Raw genomic sequence first — 1,447 nt, 5'->3', positions numbered from 1 at the left:
CTTTGTTTGTAACTCTGTATTGTCTGTATTGTGCTTGTGATATGTTGTAAAATGTTGTATGTCTGTTAATGTTTCCCTCCTTTTATCTTTAAAATAAAAAAAAAATAAGTATTACTTAACAAAAATGAGGTTCAATGAGATATTTATAAGAGAAAATGAAATTGAACTGGCATCAAATGGTCTGAAATCAGGAATAAAATATTTTATCAGGAACTGCCAGGTTCAGATGTGTAATTATTGGTTGCTTTCTCTCCTTTGACATAGGCTGTCTAAACAGGGGAGAACAATCATCTTCTCTGTTCACCAGGCTCCGCATTCTATCTTCAAGATGTTTGATAGTCTCACCTTACTGGCTGCAGGAAAACTAATATTCCATGGTCCTGCGCAGATGGCTGTAGAGCACTTGGCATTGGCAGGTATGGTTGAGTTCTGTATGCAGTAGGACCCTCATATAAAGAATACTATAAAAGAGCAGAAGAATCAGCAGGAATGCATCTTGTGTAAACCTACAGCCACTTATTGTGTCACTTGAACATGTCTGGATTTTTTGGGGGGCAGGGGAATAGTGAGGATTGAAGTAAGAGCCTGCATAATGAGTTACAACTCTAACCATTTTTAAAGTTTATATTTTGAGACAGTGTATCTCACTAACTCACTAAGTTTCCCAACCAGGCCTCAAACTCATTTTTTTATATTATTAAACTTTTTTTTAAATTTACCAATATTTCTGCACTTCTTCTTCCTGCTTCTTAGATTGAGTCAGGTGATTTTGTTTTATTCTATGCCCTCTGCCTTACTTTTGAGATATTTTCATACAATCAGAGATGATTCCCTTGACCAAATTACAATTTTAAATATTTACTAGCCACGTGTATTTAACCTATTTCATTAAAAAATAAATAATCAGATTCTCTGAGCCCGTGCAACCTGCGCTGACAGAGTGAGTGCTCTGGGAGCTGCTGGACTTGTGGGTTCGAGTCTGTGCTTGGCCCACACTGCCACGGTTCCCAGCTGAAACACACGGAGAGAGCCAGGTATTTCCCATCTACTTCCTGAGGGCAGAGTGTGTGAACCAGTACCCTGCTGCCATTACAGATGGAGTCTCTGCCCTCCCTGCATCTGTTCAGAGAGGAGATCCTCCCTCAGAAGACCGAGGGACTTCTCTGGCTGGGGGTGGGGTGTGTAGACTTTCTCAGCCCCCACCCAAGCTAGGCCGAGTGAGTGAGTGCTCCAGGAGCTGCCGGACCCATGGTTCGAGTCCGTGCATTCCCATTGCCCAGACCCCCTACAGAGTTGAAGGCTGGGGAAGTCTGTGACTGATACCCATCTGGGCTGCATCTGGTTCCTGTATGTGTCCTGAACTGACGGAGGCATAGATTCAGGTGGTTTACAAACTGTAGACCCTGCAGTTTGTGTCTGAATTATGCCTGTACCCTAAACTGCCTGG

The 1,447-nt window shown here is 42.6% G+C and overlaps 1 protein-coding gene across 1 annotated transcript in view; it reads left to right on the top strand.

Moving 5' to 3' along the window:
• LOC102007264 (ATP-binding cassette sub-family G member 2-like) overlaps nt 1-1,447 on the top strand; it is an 86,874-nt gene that overhangs the window by 50,639 nt on the left and 34,788 nt on the right. The window contains exon 7 of the mRNA XM_005388159.1: nt 265-416. Within this exon, the coding sequence (XP_005388216.1) occupies nt 265-416 (152 nt within the window). The remainder of the gene's footprint in view (nt 1-264; nt 417-1,447) is intronic.

This window comes from Chinchilla lanigera, unplaced genomic scaffold (assembly GCF_000276665.1).
Source record: "Chinchilla lanigera isolate Chin_1 unplaced genomic scaffold, ChiLan1.0 scaffold00032, whole genome shotgun sequence".
NCBI classification, from domain to species: domain Eukaryota; kingdom Metazoa; phylum Chordata; class Mammalia; order Rodentia; family Chinchillidae; genus Chinchilla; species Chinchilla lanigera.
The sequence above is the reverse complement of the archived record's forward strand: the minus strand, read 5'-3'. Positions and strand labels throughout refer to the sequence as shown.